Source organism: Lepidothrix coronata, unplaced genomic scaffold, assembly GCF_001604755.1.
Source record: "Lepidothrix coronata isolate B3197 unplaced genomic scaffold, Lepidothrix_coronata-1.0 Scaffold319, whole genome shotgun sequence".
Taxonomy (NCBI): Eukaryota; Metazoa; Chordata; class Aves; order Passeriformes; family Pipridae; genus Lepidothrix; species Lepidothrix coronata.
In genome coordinates this window covers 199,738-218,485 of record NW_016690499.1, presented here as the reverse complement: position 1 = coordinate 218,485, position 18,748 = coordinate 199,738, and the positions used below count along the sequence as shown (strand labels likewise).

At 53.5% G+C, this 18,748-nt stretch overlaps 2 protein-coding genes across 4 annotated transcripts in view; one reads left to right on the top strand and one right to left on the bottom strand.

Moving 5' to 3' along the window:
• The window catches only part of PLCB2 (phospholipase C beta 2), a 49,283-nt gene extending 35,704 nt beyond the window's left edge, over positions 1-13,579 (bottom strand). Inside the window, exons 1-3 of one of the 3 annotated variants that reach the window (XM_017837980.1) lie at positions 13,535-13,579; positions 13,126-13,230; positions 1,237-1,314 (exon numbers count right to left, since the gene is read on the bottom strand). Coding sequence is in view for 1 of the 3 variants with exons in the window: in XM_017837976.1 (XP_017693465.1) it covers positions 1,237-1,314; positions 4,577-4,660 (162 nt within the window). In the remaining 2 variants the exon portion in view is untranslated. Of the gene's footprint in view, positions 1-1,236; positions 1,315-4,576; positions 4,959-13,125; positions 13,231-13,534 lie in introns of those variants that run through there. The other 2 variants (XM_017837978.1, XM_017837976.1) reach the window with 2 other exon arrangements.
• Positions 13,580-13,862: 283 nt separating this feature from the next.
• INAFM2 (InaF motif containing 2) lies at positions 13,863-14,883 on the top strand. Its single transcript, XM_017838005.1, has one exon. The coding sequence runs from the start codon at positions 14,006-14,008 to the stop codon at positions 14,393-14,395; it is 390 nt and encodes a 129-aa protein (XP_017693494.1). The 5' UTR covers positions 13,863-14,005; the 3' UTR covers positions 14,396-14,883.
• The last annotated feature ends 3,865 nt before the right edge of the window (positions 14,884-18,748 follow it).

Sequence of the window (18,748 nt, the reverse complement as noted above, 5' to 3'; positions counted from 1 at the left end):
CAGCAGATAATATTATTTTCCAAGATCCCAACACAGAACAATGTGGATACCATGTCTTCTGGCTGTATCCCCATTTTATTGTTCAGCAGGACGGGAATTTTACTCCTAATCCCACTCCTTTCTGAATCCCTAGTGCAAAAGCAGTTCACTTGACTTTAGGAGTTAATCAAAAGCATTTTCCAGGAATGTGAGACACCCCCCCCAAGTCTGGGTTCCCTCGTGGCAGCTTTCCCCCGTTCCCCCAGCCCCTTTTCCAGGTATCCCAGTGAGATATCTCCCTTTCCATGGCGACACCAGCTCCCTTTGCCTCCCTTTGTGCTCCACTTCTCCCTGCTGGAACCCTTACAGCAGAAATTCTACTGCCCAGAGCGGACCTTGAAAGGGGGATGGGAGTGACAGAGACATCTCGAGGGGTGTGACAGTCCCCAGCCCCGTGACACTGCTCTGGAGGACACGGCTCTGGCAGTGCCTGGCCCAGCTGGCACTGGGTACAACCTCCTGGAAAGACAGAGCTCCCCCAAGCCCCTCAGGTCCCTGGCCAGGGCCTGTGCAGGACCGTCTCTGCCTCTGCATCTGCCTTGGCATGTAGGTCAGGGGGAGGAAGTGGAGCTGAACCACAGCCCTGCTCTGGAAAGCAGAAGTGAGCCCAGCCTTCCACCTCCCTCAGCCAGAGCTCCCCACCACTCGCTGCTGCTCCTCAGTGAGGAACTGAACTCTTCCCTCGTTCTGCCTCTCCCTCCCCTGCAGCAGCTGTGGCCCCTGCTCTGCTCCAGCGGTGAGGACACGGCACCCTGGGCACTCCCCACCCTCCAGACAGCACGTGGGCACCACAGCACCATGGTCACTGCTCTGGGCTTTTTAATTACAATGTCTAAAGCCCCAGTGAGTCATTAATGGATCACTGTCCAGGCTGGGAGAACCCTTTGGGTGACAGGGATTTCAACATGACTGTTCTCCACGAAGCCCTCTGAAGGACACCCAAGGAGCTTTGCAGGAGTGAGATGCCAGTGTGCCAGGCAGGGAAAGGCCACGCTCACAGCCTCACCTCCTGCTCTGTCCTGGCACTGGGAAGACAACCTGCCACAGAATAACTCCCACCCCTGTGGGGTGTTCCTGCTGAGAGGAATGGCTGGGGCAGTTTGTTCCTGAGTGCAGGACTCAGCACTTGGGGTGTTTTCATCTCACACAGACCTGATGGGCTATTTGGAGCCCAAGGGGTGCAGTGTCAGAGCTCACCTTGTTCTGATGGGTCCAGTACACGTAAAAGCCCTTCGGATCCACTCGGAGAATCACGGGAGAAGCACTTGCTGTTTCCTGATCAAAAAAAAAAAACACAGGAAGAAGGTTGGCATCTGGGGTGAACTGGAGAACCCACCATAGGACATGAGGTTCCCAGAGCAAATACAACCCCATGGACTGGCTGTGCACACGCTGTGGAAGAAGCAGCTGTGGAGACACCCACAAGATAAGATCCATTCCCATCTCCTGTGCAAGCCTGTGCTAAGAGAAGAATCAGTGTGAGCTCTTTGGAGACAGGGATGAGGATTCCTGGTGCCTCTGTGTGTCCCAGCCCCTTCACTCACTCATTGTAGAAGACTCCTCACTGCACTTGCCCTCTGGTGCCACACAAGACAGGATCATAAGGCCTACGAGCCATTTCTGGGAAGGCTCCAAATTCAACTCATGAAGCTGAAACACCCAGCTGCTGAGATGAAACCAGTAATGAAATCTGGACATTGTACCTGTCACTTGGGTTTGTCAGTTTGACACTGAACTCATTCTTTATTCCAAAGTATTTCCAGGGACCTCCAGTTCCAGATATCTTTGTTTATGATGAGCTGCTCATTGCACAGCGCATCACATGTGCTCCTCTTACTCCTTGTTGTTGTTCTGCTGTTCCAGGGACAGCACTGACCTGCCCAGCACCATGTCCATGTCCCCAGAGCTCAGGGACAGCACTGACCTGCCCAGCACCATGTCCATGTCCCCAGAGCTCTGGGACAGCACTGACCTGCCCAGTACCATGTCCACGTCCCCAGAGTTCCTGGCTGGCTCCCTGCACACGTGGCCACAAGCCATGAGGAGCAGCACAGGCACTGTGCTCCTACCCAGAGCATTGTGCCATGTTCTAGATTAGCCTTATCTGCCATGGAGCAGCTCTGAAGGTCAGCTGAGGCTGCAGGGAGGCTCCTGAGCAGGGCTGTGCCAGCCTGGGGTGCCGGCAGGGTCTCCTACAGGGGGTTCCTGGCAGCAAAAGGAATAAGGATTCTACAGAAGATGGTCTGGCAGCCACACTGGCTGCTGCTCACAATGTGGGGCTCGACTCTGGGCAGAAAGCAAGCAGTGTCTGCTAAAATGCTGTCATCCAGAGTCTTGCAGAGATAGGAACAGTTTTGCTTCTACTACAAGGGGTAAGAATCAGCAAAGAGCAAACCCACACACATCTGCCCCACTTAAGAGGTCACCTACTACTCTGTGCCCTCCCTGGGGTTCTGAAAGGGTTCCCAAGCTGGTTCTTGAACTAAACTACTGTCCATGTCCTCTTCAGCCTGCTTGGCAGTTTGCTGGGTGCTGACCAAAGCAGAGATGCTCCTTACCCCAAGGTGTTGCAGGAACTGTGGGCCAGGTCAGAACAGCCCTGCCCATCAGGGATCCACTGCCCTCTCCTCCAGACAATGGCTTACAAAAGCTGGACAAGGTGAGGACTCTGTAGAAACAGTGTGGGTTTGCTTTTTTTTGCTGGAAGCCCCCAGTCTAGTCCCAAACTGTACAGAGTGATGTAAGAGCCCAATCTGATCTACCTTCACTCCTCTGCCCCACTTATTGTGGAAGGAGTTCCAAACTGTTGCCAACAGCATGGCCAGGTCAACTCAAAGAGAGACAGAAAACCAACACTCAGGGGTTCTAAAGCACAGCAATCCTGCAGTCTGGAGCTCTCCCCATCATCCTCTGCAGCCTGCTCTCACCCTGGATTGGGAAAGCTCGATGTGATGGAGCAATGTGACCAGAACAGCCCACTTATGGAGAAGCCTTTGTTATTGGTGGAGACCAAGCCTCCAAACTGTTTAGCTCAGGCAACCTTTTAGGAATGTTTACAAATTTGTAAACTTTAAGGAAAGATCCAGGCAGAAATGAAGCTCACGAACTCCAGTGGTTACAGCAGCAAATAAACACTTGGTGGGGCTTGGAAGCCCAACTTGGCCCACCTTAGGTTTCAAGGGAGCCTATCCCAGCAATTCCCAATGAAGTACTTAACAGCTTCAAGTTTTGGGGAGAATGGCCTCCAAGGACCAAGGACAAAGTCAGCAGCAATTTGAGACAACTTTGGCTACTGTTATTCTCAGAAACCAGATCCCTGTTCAAATTCCAAGAAGCCCCAAGTGCACCCTGCAGGCAGTGGGCCCACGGGAAGGAGGGGGAAGGCTGCACTTTCCACTGGACCCTGGTGTCATCCTCCTGTTTATGTACTGCTAGTGGAATAACTGGTAGTGATATTCCAACCTGTATTCCTCAGCACACATCCCCTCTGTCAGCTGCACAGCACGTTGCCCTCTCATTTCTTGGTGCCCTGGACGTTGTGCTGATGCTGCACGCAAGTGATCTACCCCCCCACACACTGCCTTGGGACTTCAAACTCTGTTCCAGCTTCACACCCACAAAAGCACTAATCCCTCCTGCACTGCTGCTGGAGGATCCTTCTAATCATCTCATTTGCAACACGCCAACAACCGTGTCCCCAGATCCTGGTGAATAACCACAACCTGGGCTCCCCCCGTTTCTCACATCCCTGCTCAACAGCAGACAATCCACCTCTTGCTCAGGTGTGTGGGTACTGGGGTGAACACACTCCTTTGCCTCCTTACAACGGTGAGAACCATTACGTTCAAATTAACTTCTGCTCCTCACTTTCTTCCCCTCACACAGGAGGGCAGGACTGCAAACCGGCTGCTTTGAAGGTAAAGAGGACACAGAGTTGGAAAGAGCAGCACCCCCGAGGCTCCAGCCCTGTCAAAGCACAGGCCCTTTGCCACTTGGGAATTCCCAGAGCCAGGAGCAGGGCAGGCGTGGGAGGCCACGGCCCCCTGCTCCACTCAAGCAATAGGGCCATAAGAGGAAGCAACTTGGAGCCCGATTTCCTCTCTGTCTGCAAAGCACAGTGAGCCCTTTCAGCTCTGGAGCAGGTCCTACCCCTCAGGCTCCTCCGGACAATCCAAAGGTGATGTGTGTGCCTCTCATCCCAGGGAGATCCCAGCGGGATCCTCCCCAAGGGTGGACCCTGGGTCCCACCCCAGTGCTGCACACGCAGACCCACTGCACACTCACTCGTTTGCTTCCATCGTCCCCAACCAGAGGTGCAGCCTCCACATCCCAACCCCTCACACACAGTGCCCTTGATTTTAGCCCTCAGCTCTCCTGTTCTTCCCAGTTCCCTCTCCCCACGCAGGGATCTCTGCTCTCAGGTGGGACACACAACGTCCCATCCAGCACACTGAGGCTCCCCACAAACCCTGACCACACCACTGTGTCTCAGGGCCACCGCACACACAGTGTGGGGAAGCCAAGCCCCAGTACTCACATCGTCCCACTTGATGAAGCGCTCGCCCTTGCACAGGTACTCCTTCACCTCGGGGGGCTGCAGCACGGGGGTCAGCACGGACATGGTCCCGCTGCTGTGCTCCTCAGCCTCCAGGAGCAAGGGCAGCCGCACACTCCGCTCCCGCTCGGCCCCTCTGCTCTATCTGTGCCTCTCACGTTGCAGGGCGCTCTGCCATGGCCACTGTTGGCATCGGAGAGCAAACAGCCTCTTATATCCCAGCCCAGCTCAGGAGGGGCAGGGAGCGAGGAATCTGCATTGTAAATCAGCAGCTCTCCAGGCGAGCAGAGCCTCACCCCCGGGCACCCAGCGAGGCAGGCGGTGGCCGAGGTGCCCGTGGGCAGGCGGGCAGGCACCCGCTGTGCCTCCGGAGGGACCCGCTCCTCGGAGCGGAGCTCGTGAGGCACCCGGCTCGCTCCACTTCCGCAGCTCAACTTCCTTAAGTGTTCTCTTGAGGGAGTGCAGGCATTGCCAGCAGCGCTCCGGCTGCTCCGGCAGCTGCGGTCCCGAGCAGCCCGGCCCTGGCCGCAGGCGGACTGCCCCCTCTGCGAGATGGGCCAGATATCCCGGGAAAGGAACTCACTCCATCGCTGCACTGTCCAGCCTTCCTCTTACGGGCTCCTCTGAACGTCATCCAGAAAGTGAGACAGACCAGCAGAGCAGCTGGAAATTCCCCAGAGGAAATAAAACATTCCCAGAGTCCCGAGGAACTGCACTACTCTCCGGACTCACTTGAGTCTGTGGCAGACACTGTGGGACACAGAATGGGAGAGGTGGGAGAGGGGGCATTGTAGTGACGAGGCTGCAGGGAAGTGACCCAAAGCAGAACAGGTTAAAGGCAAACAGGGCCAAGGAGTCCCTGCTCCTGACCCTGGAATGAAGGAATTCCGTGTGGGCAGCAAAGGAGGAGAGGGGCTCTGGTGGCCAATGGGCACTGGCTCCCCAGGAGTGGCTTCTGAAAGGTCCAACATGGGTAAGGTTATTTTGGTCAGAGGCAGAGCCCCACAGCTCATCAGCAGTGGAGATCACTGTGCCACTCTGGCTGGAAAGGATTCCCAGACACACAGTGGGACGTCATCCTTGTCTCCTATAAAAGCTGGGGTGTGGCACTTGTCAGTGCTCAAGAGGGACAAGAGGCTGTCAGAGGTAGCACAGATTCTCTGAGCAGGGGGGACAGCCCCCTCACTGTGCCACGGCAGCCAGCTGCATGTTTTATTCCCTCCTTCCCAGCCCTGATGGACCCAGTTGGGTAAGTCTGGTGCTTTGGAGCAGCCTGGACAGCCAGGAACGCAGCCTGAAGGAATCCTAAGGGCATTCTCAGGTGTCAGTGGCACGAGGCAGGAGAGATTAAGTGGAACTGTACCAAGTTCTCCAGCTGTAAAACAACAAAGAAGGCAGGAATCAGAGATTCCCGAAAAGGAAACAGAGAACCCTGAACAAACCAAACATCCTTTGTACATGTCCTTAAAGGGTTTATCTGCACAACAAACTGGGAATAAGAGCTTCCATGTTTCCAGCTCTCATTGTGTTTTCTGCACTTACTAACACACATTGCACTTTTCCACAGACCTCTGGTCTCACAGCTGAGCCACACTCGTGGCATTAAGCTTCCTTTGCACGTGCCATGTGGGTCACTGGGGAATTCCAGGCCCAGCCACGGCAGGGTCACAGGATCCCCCACTCAGGGAATGCTGTTACTCCCAAGCACAGAAGCAGCAGGTGACAGAGGGGGCAACGAGGAATGGAAGTTCTCCATCCTCCCCTGATCCCTTCTCCAAGGTCAGAGCAGCTCCAGGGCTTCTTCCCTTTGAATTAGGGAGCAGCAGGGGGAGGGACAAAGAGCATCAATCTTGCTCAGAGGTGCTGTTCTCCCAGCCTCTGGAACACTGACAGCACTGCAGGAAGGCCCTGGAGGGAGGTCACAGTGAGAGGTGGGATGAGCTTTGCCACCTGGTACTGCTGAGGGCAGGTGAGATCAGTCACAGCTACTGGATCCAGTGGCCTGTCTGATATTTAGCACAGTTATCACAGCTCTGTGATCCCAGGGTGCTTCCAGCCAGAAGCAGGACCTCCCAGAAAAGCTGCTCCTGTCCTGCCTTCCCTCAGACCAGGACAGTCAACAGCTTTCTCTGCCTCACCAACCAACCTGAAGGAAGTAAGAATCCTGCCACAGCTTTGCTCACACGTCACTCAAGGGCGGCTTTCCCTAAGGAATAAACCCCTAAAATAATCAAATAATAAATAAAACAATAATAATTAAGACCCAACCAAACACAAGCAGCATGAAGAGCAGTGCCCAAGTCCTGTGAGGCCACACAGTGCCACAGCATCAAGGTCCCGCTTGCACAAAGGTGGTCCCCAAAGCTGCAGCTCCCTCCTTTTTGCCCAGCCCAGCCTCCTTATCTTCCATTTCCCAGTGCCTGCTCTGTGGGAGCCTCTGTCCCCACAGGGGCTGATGGAGCAGCAATAGGATGGAGCAGCAGTCCTGCCCTCCTGCACAGCTCTGCTGTGGGCGGGAGCAGTGCTTGCTTATTCCAACCACCCTTCCTCTCCTCTCTCCAGCAAAGCCATCATCCAGGGCACACCCATCCTAAATCCCTCACCTTCACCACTGGGCATCCCACCAGCTGCTGCAACAGTTTTGATATGCAAAAATTTCCCTCTCTTTTTTTTTTTTTTTTTTTAGTGCAGACTCCTCCTTGTCTCCCTGTCCTACCTATCCAGCAGGCTCTGCCTCCCCCAGCATCACCCTTCAGATATTTTAGGAGACAAGGTCTGCAGACACTGATTTAAGCCACGGTGTTAAACGCCCCTGACTGGATGGCTCCCGACTTCTAGGGAATTATCGTGTAACCTCAACCCCAGTTTGCTCCTGGCACGCACATAATGCCTAAGAAATCTCTCCGGGCGCTGTTCCGTGCTAATGACACTTTGCCATGTGTAATGCTGTCCTCTAGTGAAGAGCCGTGACACTGCACAGCAGGGCGAACTCCCAGCTCCCCAAAGCCCGGGCCCTCCCGCTGCTCCCGGGGCTGCCCTGCCCTCGGGGCCCTGGCATTCCGGGAAGGATTAACGACACCTTTAAAACCGCCAAGGCCAGTATTTGCCAACCACCTCTGGAGAGCAGAACCGTTGAGTGGGCGCGCAGGGGTGTATTTCGTGTCCTGCTTTGAGCCCAAACCACAAAGTCAGGGATTCCTGACAGCTCCCAGCATGACTCCAGCTTGATCTGCACAAGTCAGAGGGCAGCAGACCACAGCACAGGGAGACAAGCGGCCACAGATGCCACAATACCATAAAAGCAGTGAGAACTTGTACAAAACCCCAAAAACTATCTGCTCAGCCACTGGGACATGGTTGGACCCATAATTGAGTGTTCTCTGGGCAGGAGTACATTGTGTTTACAGCACTGGTGGCTCCGTGCCTGTTTCCCAGCGGTGCAGTGAGTGCTGCAAGCAGGACCACATGCTCCTGAAACATCCCATCAGCCAGACCAAAAACCTGCTTTTGTAATGTCCAGCCTCAACCTACAGCATTCCCATCCTCCCTGCACAGGCCTTGGCACACCATATTCCAAACACTCCTTGAGGTGAAATGTGCTTGTGAAGCAATGACACGGTCAGGTTTAGTGCCATGGCAAAGAATGCACAGCCTCCACTGGTTTCACTGAACAGTGCAACATCAGAGATTCCAAAAGTTTTCAGGCAAAGGACTACTCTGAGCCCTCACTAAGCTCTCCCTGGATCACACCCTGTGTCCAGGGAAGGTGACTGAGGCCAGTGATGAGCAGGTGGATACATCTGTGGCATTGCTCCTTCTACTGCTGCTCTCCAGGAGCTTCACCAGGGAATGTCCTTCTTTGACCTTGTTTACTGTGGTTTATGCATTTTCCACAGCTTCTGTAGCCATGATGAATAATCAGGGCCAAGGGGAACTAAGGCTGCCCCATCCCTGGAAGTGTCCAAGGCCAGGTTGGACAGGGCTTGGAGCAACCTGGGATAGTAGAAGGTGTCCCTGCCCATGGCAGGGTGTGGGACTGCATGGGCTTTAAGGTCCCTTCCAACGCAAACCATCCCAGGCTTCCATGATTTTAAATCATCTGCTGTCTTTATAGAGGTCAAAATTAGATCTTGGAAATTATTTTCTTTATTTTATCAAATTACGAAGCCAGGAACAAACAGCACACAAACTGGGTCCAGATTCTTAGAAAGGAGGTCCCAGGAAACATTTAACATTGGATGCAGTTCCTAACATGTTTTTATTTTTTGAGCAGTCAGATAAACACGGGACCAGAAACAAACAGCATGTGGAAGGAGAATTGCTGAAGAAGGACAAGGAAGGTCATTCTACAGCATTCAGGTGTATCAGAGGTTCCACACAGTGAAGCATGTTCCCAAAAAGCAGGGCAGCTTCCCCGCTGGAAAGCCCAGCCCTGGCCCATGTGAGCACCTGGGGCACACAGGGCTGGGGTGCAGGGCAGGTTTGATTTCATTCTGCACCATTTCTGGTCTCCTGGACTGCAGGAAAGGAGCAGCTGGTCCCAGGCTCCCACCACCCCCCCAGTGTTTTCCAGCTGACAATGATACACATGCCCTGGTCCACAGAACCCTGAGGAATAATCCTGTTCCATAACCACATCCATGTGAACACCTCTGCTGGAAGTGCATACATCCAGAGGAGTGGGGGGTTATCAAAGCACTGGATCTGGAAGAAACACTTCCCTGAGCAATGGCTGTAAGACAAGTTTTATTTAGCTGAAGACAAGTGGGGGTCCTTGCTAACACCATGTTGAACTCATTGCCAACAGACCTTTCCCCCGTTCACAGGTGTACAATGAACTTGCTGATGATATTTTCCACATTTTCTGCTCTTGGAAGCATCAGAACAGCCTCTCTCCTGGAACCTTTCAGCCCTATTTCCATCAGAGTCTGAACCAGGATGGCAAAAGTGTGAAAACAGGAAGATGCATCAAGTCAGAATCCGCTCCAGCAGAACTGGGAGAGGTTTCAGGCTGATATTTTAATTGAGGCAAATAACTCTGCCTTGCATGGGGTTATCAAGATGAGTCCAGGCCATTTTCCTTATTCAGCTCCCAAAGCCAGGCACACAGAAATGGAGGGAGCCAGGCAGTAACAGCCACTTTCGAGGTTTTCTCTGCAAGAAGAAACTACCCCATGCTCAGGACATATTAACACATTCAAAGCTTCGTTGTTTCAAATAAGGTGAAACCTCATGTCCTCCTCAAATATAAAAGAATCTATTTGATCTTTAAAGCAGTTAAAACAGCACACCTTGCCTTAGTGTAACTCAGCAAGGACCCAACTTAAGCCAAGTCAAGCTGACTTTGAAGAATGAACAAGTTGTTTGGTGTAGCTTTATTTTAAGAGCCAATTTTAGGCAACACAGAGGATAATAAAGTGGCTCAAAATGGGCTTCCCCACATTGAGATAAAATGCTGGAGCTGCCCTGAGCTCCCCAGAGCTTTCTGCCCAAGGCCTCAGTCCCGGGCAAACCCAGCAAAAACCTGCTGTGGTATCTCAAATTCAGCATCACTTTTAGCACCTTCCCCACTCCCATAACCTCTGCAGAGCACTGTCCTAGTCAGTGCAAGACTGTGGGTTGTGCCAGCTTCACTGTCACAGTTAAATCAGAGCTGAAGGAAATAAAAGGACATCCCCAACCTTCCCCATCTGCTCTTGGATTAACAAGTGAAACTGCACCTTCCCACGTGAGACACATTTCAGTGTGTAAGAGGAAAATGCCAGAGAGGAACAGAAACAGATTCCCTGCAGGCTCCAACAGGAGGCTGGAGCAGCTGTGAGAAATAGAGTATTTCCTGTAGAAGGGCAGCCAGCAGAGCTTGAGAGATGCCCCTGTCAAGAGCAGGGACCTTCTCTGTGACAGCAGGCTCCAGCCTAGCAGAGTACTTGCTCAAGGACTTCAGCACAGAAAGATCAATTTAAACAAACTATTCCATCCTTTAAACACTAGGAGGCAGGTAGAAAGATCTCATCCATCTCCCTCCTCCCCAGCTCACAAATGTGACCAAGGAGACACTGTAAAGTTTAAACATCAACACAGAGCCAATAAAAAAGTTACGAGTCTCTATAACCTGCCCAGAGGCCTCTGTGAACAACACACACTCACCCACCTCCCAGGCATCCCCATCCAGTGCCCTGCTGCTCCAGAAGCAGGGGCTGCACAGAGGCAGTACCTCAGGCCAGCAATCTTCCCTTAATGAAGTCTTCCCTACTGTGCAGCACTCGGATGCTATCCACAGACTCTGAGCATGGGAAATCAATAACACAGGTTTATTTAGCTCCATCTGTCAGGGGCCCTTGGAGAGCAGGCAAACATCCCACTGCAGCAAGGCAGCAGCAGGGTTCAAGCCACGCTGCTCACTCAGGGAGGTGGAACTCCCAAGTCTCCAACAGGAGATCTGTCTCAGCACCCGTGGTTTTAACAACACTCAGGTGTAAGGCAGCGAGTAAACACGTTTTCTAGTGGACCCTCAGACCCAACAAGTCAAAATTAAAGCAGTATTAAAGTAAATTAAAGTATCTTGTAAAGAACAGGACCCTGCAGAGTAGTTTTTGGGCTGTGGTGGGAGGAAGGCTGCCCGAGGGTTGCAGAGCTCTCCTGCCTTGGCACATAGTTCCAGTGTGCACCACGTGCCTCAAGCGAGTGATCTCTTGTGCTCTTTAGGAGGAAATTCCAGACAGGAGTAATTTGTCAGCTTTGTCTGGTGTCAGACACAGTCCCTGACTTCACAAGACCCCAGAGTTCCAATCCTGCACCACAGGAGCCCGCTCAGAGCACAGCCTGGGATCTCTGCTAATGCTCCAAGGACAAAGAAAACATCTTGACTGCAGCTCTGGCTCCTGGCTCTCACTTGCCTTAGTGAGGTTGTTAGCAAGGAACTCTGTTTGGGAACAGAAGGCACACACCTGCTGGCAGCTGCCTACAGAGAAGCTCACACCCAGTTACTTGTTCACAGTAAAAAGAAAAGCTTTCACATGACTTTGGCAAAAGCCAAGACTTCACAACATTTAATGAACACAAGCCTGGGCTTACTCAGAGCCATGAGAGCGGAGGGTTGGCAGGGAGGAGAGAGCCTTGAGAACACTGAATTTCTGTAATAATACCATGGCACTGTGTGTTCCAGCAAGGGCAGGTCTCCACTGCAGGCATGAATGAGCCACAAATAAATGCAGGGGGGAGGTGAAGCTGTTGGGCTGAAGGCAGAACACCTCTGGAATGACACGCTGGGATCTCAACCACACCACGCTCACACAGTTACTGGGAATGTTCTTACAACTCCCCTGCATGTCCTTAGCCAGTCCAGTCTGGCTCCCAGGACAGTCTGAAAATGCAGGAAGACATCCTGGACTAGACAAGCATCAGAACCATCAAAACTGCCAAGACCTCAGTCAGCCCCACAAGAACTGCCTGTACGTGTCAATCCTCTCCCCCAGAAATTCCAGAACGGGAATTAAGCCAGAGCATAGGGAAAGGACTTGTGAGAGGTAGCAACTCATCATCATTTCACTTGCTGAATGGAAGAGGAGAAGCAAGGGGAGAATGGGCTGGACCAAACCCATCACTGAGGGAAAACACACTGAAAAATTACTAGAAAATCCGTTTTGTAAGAATTGCTATAAATTCACACCTATAATTCAACCTAAACTTATACAGTCCAAGGGAATGTGTGTATAGAATGTACAGTACACCACAGAAAAGGCAATTCTGTAACTCAGGGAAGCTCCTCCAGCAGGGCATCGTCAGTTAATGCAGCCCAGGTGTGACTGTGACTCCAGCTCGTGTGCTCAGGTGTGGGACATTGGGCTTGACGAGGAGAATACAATCACCTGTAAGCAATGAGGGCAGGAGACACACAGGGCACAAAGAAAGGCCCCAGTACCTTCTAACAAACGTTCCCCAGGTGCACAGCAACATTTCATCAATGTTAAATACTTCAAGAGGCTACAGCAAGTCTATCTACAGCTCAAAATCATTTGGGTTGGAAGGGAACCTGAAAAACCATCTAGTCCAACTCCCCAGCCAAGGGCAATGAGCCCCCTCTCCCCTGAACAGGCAGGTTTAGTCTCCAAATTCCTTAGCCCCTGTCAGAACAATCAGCCAGGCACCCCACACTGAGCCCCTTCCAGGTGCTCCTTTTGCTGCTGGACACTGGGGCTCCCAGCGCTGCCCAGTCAGTGCACACAGACCCACAGCAGTGCTCCCCCTCCACGTGCAGACGGCAGCCCTGCAGCCTCTGGCCAACACAGTCCACCTTTTCCAAAAATCACAGCTACTCTGAAGCTACTCCATTTATTCCCTAACATATCTTCTGCCTCATGAGTCTTCCTCAGAGCTGCAAGCTCTGTACTTCTTCCTGCAAAAACTTTTCCCTCCCTCCCAGCTTTCCTCTCACAATTTTCCTGCAACTGGGAGTATGGCATTGAAGGCAAACCCCTTCTACCACATGGGAGCACAAAAAAAATGCTGCTGTTAACTCAAAACTCACTCACTTTCTCTGAAGCCTCTCTGGGTAACAGGCAGGTTTCCAGCTACTGTTGCCTCCTCCAGAACTGCAAGTCCTGGTTTACAAGAAGTTTCTGCTGCAACTACCACACCTGAGATTGAAAGGAGGAAGAAAATTATTGTAAAACAAGCAGCTACATCATTCCCATAAAGAAAAAAAAAGCTAATTTATACCCTAAATTGGTGGTTTAGTTGTCTTTTCAACATGAGAATATAATGCTTTTGTAGGGAACTAACACCTGGGGAGTGATGTGAACCCATGCTTTAAGAGGAGGTTTAGATTGTATCAATAACAGGTTTGGGACGAGGCCAGCTTGGAGAAAGCCTTTCGCTCTAAAACTTGCTCCTTGGCTCGGGCACCCTTCCAGCCTCACAGAGGGTGCAGGCAGCACGTACCTGCAGCAGGGGGGCACCAAGAAGTAACTCCAAGAGGCCAGGGTAGAGAGGGGCCTCCTGACCTCCTCCAGCTCCGGGCGCGTGCCAGGAGCCTTCACTGCGGCCCGGGGAGGAACTAAACCATCACCTGCCTCTCTCCGCAACGAGGGGCTCCCGGAGGGCTGGGCAGCTCTGCGGGGCTCTGGCGGACGGGAGGGGGCACTCCTCTGCCGGGAGTCCTTTTAAAGGTGCTCCGCCCCTTGCCCGCCCTCCTCTCCCGCCCTCCCTGCCGTGTCCCCTCCCTCGGTCCCCTCCCCTGGGGGCGGTGTTGCCCCCTTCGCGCCGCCCCTCGCCCCCGGCGGGGCAGCGCGGGCAGCGGCACCGGCGGCGGCGCGGGCGGTACCGGCATGTCCTGAGCGGCGGCGGCGGCCGATCCGGGCCGGAGCCAGCACGGAGGGCTCGGTGGAGCAGCGGGCCAAGGGCCGGGCCCCGATGAAGGAGAAGGAGGCGGGCGCGGAGCGGGGCAAGCCCGCCACTTACACCGGGGACAAGAAGGCGCGCATGGCGGCCAAGACCAACAAGAAGTGGGTGCGCCTGGCCACCGTGCTGGCCTACGTGCTGTCCGTCTCGCTGGCCGCCATCGTGCTCGCCGTCTACTACAGCCTCATCTGGCAGCCGGTGCGCGGCACCGGCGGCTCCTCCGGCCCCGGCCCCGCCGCCGCCACCCCCGCGCAGCTCCGCGCCGGACCCACGGCGGGGCCTCCGCCCGCGCCGCCGCGCCCCGGGCCCGGCCCCCGCCCCGCCGCCACCGCCACCGCCACCGGCCCGCCCGCCGCCGCCACCCCGCCCGGCCCCGCAGCCCCCGATGGGAGCAGCCCCTGATGGGGGCTGAGGCCGCTCCGCCGGCGATGGAGAGCGAGGGCCCGGCCCAGCACGGAGAGCGAGGGCTCGGCCGCCCCCGCGGCACCGCGGAGCGCCGGGACACGGACCGGACACTGAGCGGACACTGACCTGGCACTGGCTCGGCCCCGCCGGAGTCGGCGGAACTGCGGTATCTTCTTTTCCCCCTCCGTTTGTCCTCGAAAGGGAATTTTGTGGCTTCGTTTCCTTCCTCACCAGGGCTAGCTTCTCCCGTTGAACCCGCATCGAATTCCTGCGCTGTTTATGCCAGTCTGTTACCTATACAAGGATACCGGTGTCCAAAATTCCTCACTATTTACAGGATCAGCTGGGAACAATACGAATTTAGAGGCTGTAATCCGTTGTTTAAGTAAAACCAGTTTTGTTTAACGATGAGCATAAACTTATTTAAAATATGTGGAAGGTAAATTGACTTGTTTACTATATTAAAATATTTTCCCAATATGAAAGTCTCTGTAACACAGTATGTTCTCTTCGGTGGTGGGAGGAGGAATGCTGAACTGGAAGGGCTCTGAGTAGCAGAAATTTGGCTGCTGCAATGGGAACTGTGGTATATGATGTTGATTCATTTGTCGTTGGTCTCCGTAGGCAAGGCTGGAGAAGCCTCCATATGTGCTTAAATCCTGCTGCTCGTGGAAAGGAAGCGGTGGTGCTGGAAAGCTTGGATCTGTGCTGGCAGAGCAGGTGGAGCTGTGGTGGTGGGCTCTGAGCTGTGTCCTGGTTGTACCCCCGTGCTCCTGCCCTCCTGCCTGTGAGGGGTGGCAGTGCTTATGGATCATCCCTGTGCCCTGGGGGCACCCGGAGCCAGGGCAGGTCTTGGCCGGGCGGTTCCTGATGTGCCCTGGGCGGCCTCTCCTACCAGTGTTTGCCTGCCCTGTAGTCTTCAAAAATGTTCCATTCCTTGAGCAAAAAACTGGCCTTTAATGACTCCGGGATGTGGGATATCAACTAGGAAACCATAAGAGCTGTGTTGTTCCAGGCTGCTGCTTTCCAGGTGGATGGATTTGGCTGAATCAGTGAGGCTGCCAGGCTGTGCTGCATCCCTGTGAAACAATCCCAGCAGTTCAGATCCCCTCTGCTGAGGGATAAGATGTGCTGTCACGCAGCGTACGTATTTCAGTTGTGCAGATCACGAAGGTACCATAAAATATGGCACTTGGTGTTTGAAAAGAGCTGTTTTGTACCGAAATCAGGGTGTTTGGGGCCGTGGTGCTGTGTTAGGGCTGTGTCAGCTGGGCATTGTCTTTACAGCGTTCTTGGAAGGTAGAAGCGGGAGCTTGCAGGGAGAGAGTGCTTTGGGATCTTCTTTTCACCCTCCTTGGCAGTTGTCTGGAGCAGGGAAGGCTGTGTGTTGTTAGAACGAAAAGCTGCTGGGGAGGACAAAACGATCCCGCTTAGTCACTTCAGCCAAAATGGGATCAGTGCCACCCTCCTGCGGGGCAGGTGGAGGAGCTGGAGAGGGGCTGGAGCCCGAATATGCACAGCAGCAGAAGGCTGAGCTGTCCCGGGGCAGCACCAGCTCCTGGACACCCCACGGTGTCTGTTCTGTGACTTTGGTTCCCTGCTGGCTCTGCCGGCAGTGGGTTCATCCCTGTCCGTGGGGCTGCACACGCCCGCGGTAGCTCTGGGTCCTGGTGACAGCGGTGCCATTTGCTGTCCTTGGGATACACCTCTGGTTGCAGGGGAAGGTTTCTGCAGCTCCTCGAGGGAGGAATGAGTGACAGAGAAACAAACCAGGCTCGTTGTGGTGCCAGTTCAGTTTAGGCTGTTCCTTGGCTCGGGTGCTAAACGCAGAACCAGTTGGAAGTGTCTCTGAGAAGGAGCTCATGTTTATCTCGTAAAACCTCTGGAGATAAATAAAGCTGGGTGGGATGACACAGATCCTGGGATTTCTCTGCTCCTGGCCTGCAGCTTGGGCACTCTGTAGTGGCTCTGAGTGGTGCATCCAACATGTGCTGGTTTCCAGGGCCCCCTGACATCCTTCACTTTAACTCCAATTGCTCTCAGAAGACTCATCGAGCCGTCTGCGTGGCGCGGGAGGGAGAGGAAGTGAGTGGAATGAAATGGGCTGCGTGGCCCTCTTCCAACCTGCCCTGGAACTGCCGAGAGATGCCTCGTACTTGGGAGCAGGAACAACCTACAGCTCTTTACCTGGTTTGTGGGTTTGGGGGCAGAGGATCTCTGGGACAGTGCTCGGATCTGTGGATCAAAGGGAACAGGCCCTTTCCTGATGGCTGCCTCCCTTACTGCTGCTAAAAATAGTTGATGAGCCAGTACAAGGATGGTTGTGGCTGTCTGCATTCCTGGAGGAAAGTGCAGGCTTGATGAGTTCCCAGACTGTGTTTTTGCATCTTCTCCTCTGCTGACAAACAGATCTCACTGAAATGCTGCTATTTCTGTACCTGTTACAACTGGCTTTGGAACATCCCGTGGCCTTACTCCGGTTGTACTGAGCCAGGGAGGGGAGGTGGCCTGGGGGAGATGCAGGAGGATCACGGGCTGCCAGCCTAAGGGCCAGGCAGCTCAGGTGATTTGGTTTTCCAAATCTCCAGGGCCCAGATTCTCCAGCTACAATCTGTTCCCCATCCTTTCCCTAGCCAGGCATCGTAGCCCTCTGGAGGCAGACGTGTTCCCGTCAGGATGCTGCTGCCAGGATGCTGCTGCCAGCCCGTGATGAGCCCGTTGCTGCGCTTGTGACTGTCATCATGACAGACTGTCGAAGAAATTGGTGACTAAGTACACTTTGCAAATACTTCTAGTGACAAAAAGGGCTCATCTAGACTGGTTTCTAGGTGTAAGCTAATTTAAAGTTCAGGGTATTAGGGATTTCTTGGGAAGTAGGTTGGCTGCAACAGAGAACAGCTTGGACTGGGAATTTTTGCATTATGTTGTACTGAGAGTGTCATCTGCATCCCAACAGAATTGTTTTAGTGCCCTTAAATGGTACAGTCACCAGTCTGGGGTAAAGCTGAGGTTTAAAAGGCCATTGGTTGTGTAGTCTGTTGTGTTACTTCAGCTCCAGTTCAGCCTTTCCCTTCATTGCTCCTCAAAAAAATAAAAACATTCAGTTCACTTGGTGTGATTGTATCAGGCAAGACAAGGCACAGGGTGGTGTGTGGCTTCCTAGATGGAAATGGCTGCAACCCCATGATCCAGGATGTTGTTTCCTTAGCACTGCTGGGGAGGATTATTCCCTTCACACAACTGCTGTCCTGCATGTTACCTGCCAAGAGAATGATGCCAAATTCCCAGCGTGTGTGGTGGTGTGGAAGGGAGATGGCTGAAAGTCAGTCTGGGTGAAGGGGCTCCTCAGATGTGAGGGAAATGCCCTTTGCTTTAGTGAGAAAAGGAAGCTGACAAGTCTCAGGACTCCTGACTCTGGGATGCTCCTGTAAAGGCATGATAGCTGTAAGCACACGGCTGGAATTCTGGCATCTGCACTTCCATTTTTTTACTTCGTTTTTTTATTGATTAAACATGACGATAATTCTGTAATGCCAACTTTTCCCCCAGGCTTTGAGTCTCTGTATCATTTAGGGCCTGAGTTGCAGCTTTTTGTCCTCTAAGAGCCTTTAAAGAATTGTGGCAGAGGGAGGAGAGGGTGTTTGTCCAAACCTCCTGGGCTGTCTCCTTGCAGGCAGGTGCCTCTGGCTCACCCGTGTTGATTGACATTCAATACTTGCCCTCTGCCTGTGCACACTGGGCTTGTCCCAGTGAGCCCTGTTTGTTCAAGGAGAGCATCTGGTGTAACTCACGTGCAGAGGGACCAGAAGGAAGGGGAAAAGCTGGAAGAAGAGTTAGTGGAGCGTGTGATGCGCTCCAGCAGCTGGCTCCAGTTTCCATCTCTAAGAGCTCCCTTTTCCCCACGCACATTCTCTCGTGGGCTCAGCTGATGCAATGCACGTCAGCTCAATCCCACATTCCTGGGCCGTGTTTCTGACAGGGAGGTTTGGCTCAGTCCAGGAGCGGAGCTGATGTGGTGTAGCCATGACGGCAAAATCAGGGGCTGCTTCTGGGCCTCGGGCATTTCCCTCAGGGAACTCCAAGCTGGTCTCAGTGGCTGCTCTGGGGGGAGTTGCCAATGGCTGGCTTTGAGTCCTGGACCTGCCGGAGCGTGTGGAGAAGGGAATGGGGTAAGAAACATAGCCAAGCTGGAGTGTGAAGCTAAGGAGGTGAAGTTGGTTTCTGGTTGTTCCACGGGTGTTGGAAGGCAGTTTTGGGAAAGCCCTGTGTCTGGTCAGCTGCTGTAACTGCCCTGGGATGGTGGGAGCAGGAAGCGGCCGCAGAATTCCCAGAATCGCCTGCCAGTGGCTG